Below are 529 nucleotides of genomic sequence, written 5' to 3' on the forward strand. Positions count from 1 at the left end.
CTGATATTCAATCAGTTCTTATAAAAGGAAGAGTATGAAGTATGAATCACATACAGTAAAATATTCTCATACTTAAGTCACTCTCCTTGGTGTAGCTAGGCGGGAGGGCAATTTTTTACCACCCCCCTCAAGGAGTCATCCTGCTTTGTGAATCTTTAGTGAAAAAAAAACTTTCCTTTCCAGTTTAGGAATATGAAGAGAAGATAAAAGCAGATAAAAGTGAGCTATCTTTTACCTGGATTTCTTCATCTGAGTAATTTCCCTCAGCAATATGTCGCTGCACAATGGCCAAAAGTTGTATTAGAAAAGACTGGTCCACAATAGTTAATCTTGAAGTCACCTTCCACCATGACAGAACAACTGACTGCGGAGTGATATTGAGCATTGTACCATACTGCTTCAATATCGAAAGACTGGCATTACTTAGTGTACCGGGCCAAGGGCTGACGGAAGGCCACAGGACCTGAAAATCATTGGTACAGATGAACTAGGCTGAAAATCAAAATTATCTTAAAAGCATTAAGGATTG

At 38.9% G+C, this 529-nt stretch overlaps 1 protein-coding gene across 1 annotated transcript in view; it reads right to left on the reverse strand.

The window, feature by feature from the left end:
- The window catches only part of LOC119592893 (protein unc-13 homolog 4B-like), a 32966-nt gene that overhangs the window by 17457 nt on the left and 14980 nt on the right, over nucleotides 1–529 (reverse strand). The window contains exon 10 of the mRNA XM_037941788.1: nucleotides 236–463. Within this exon, the coding sequence (XP_037797716.1) occupies nucleotides 236–463 (228 nt within the window). The remainder of the gene's footprint in view (nucleotides 1–235; nucleotides 464–529) is intronic.

This window comes from Penaeus monodon, chromosome 31 (genome assembly GCF_015228065.2).
Source record: "Penaeus monodon isolate SGIC_2016 chromosome 31, NSTDA_Pmon_1, whole genome shotgun sequence".
Lineage (NCBI taxonomy): Eukaryota > Metazoa > Arthropoda > Malacostraca > Decapoda > Penaeidae > Penaeus > Penaeus monodon.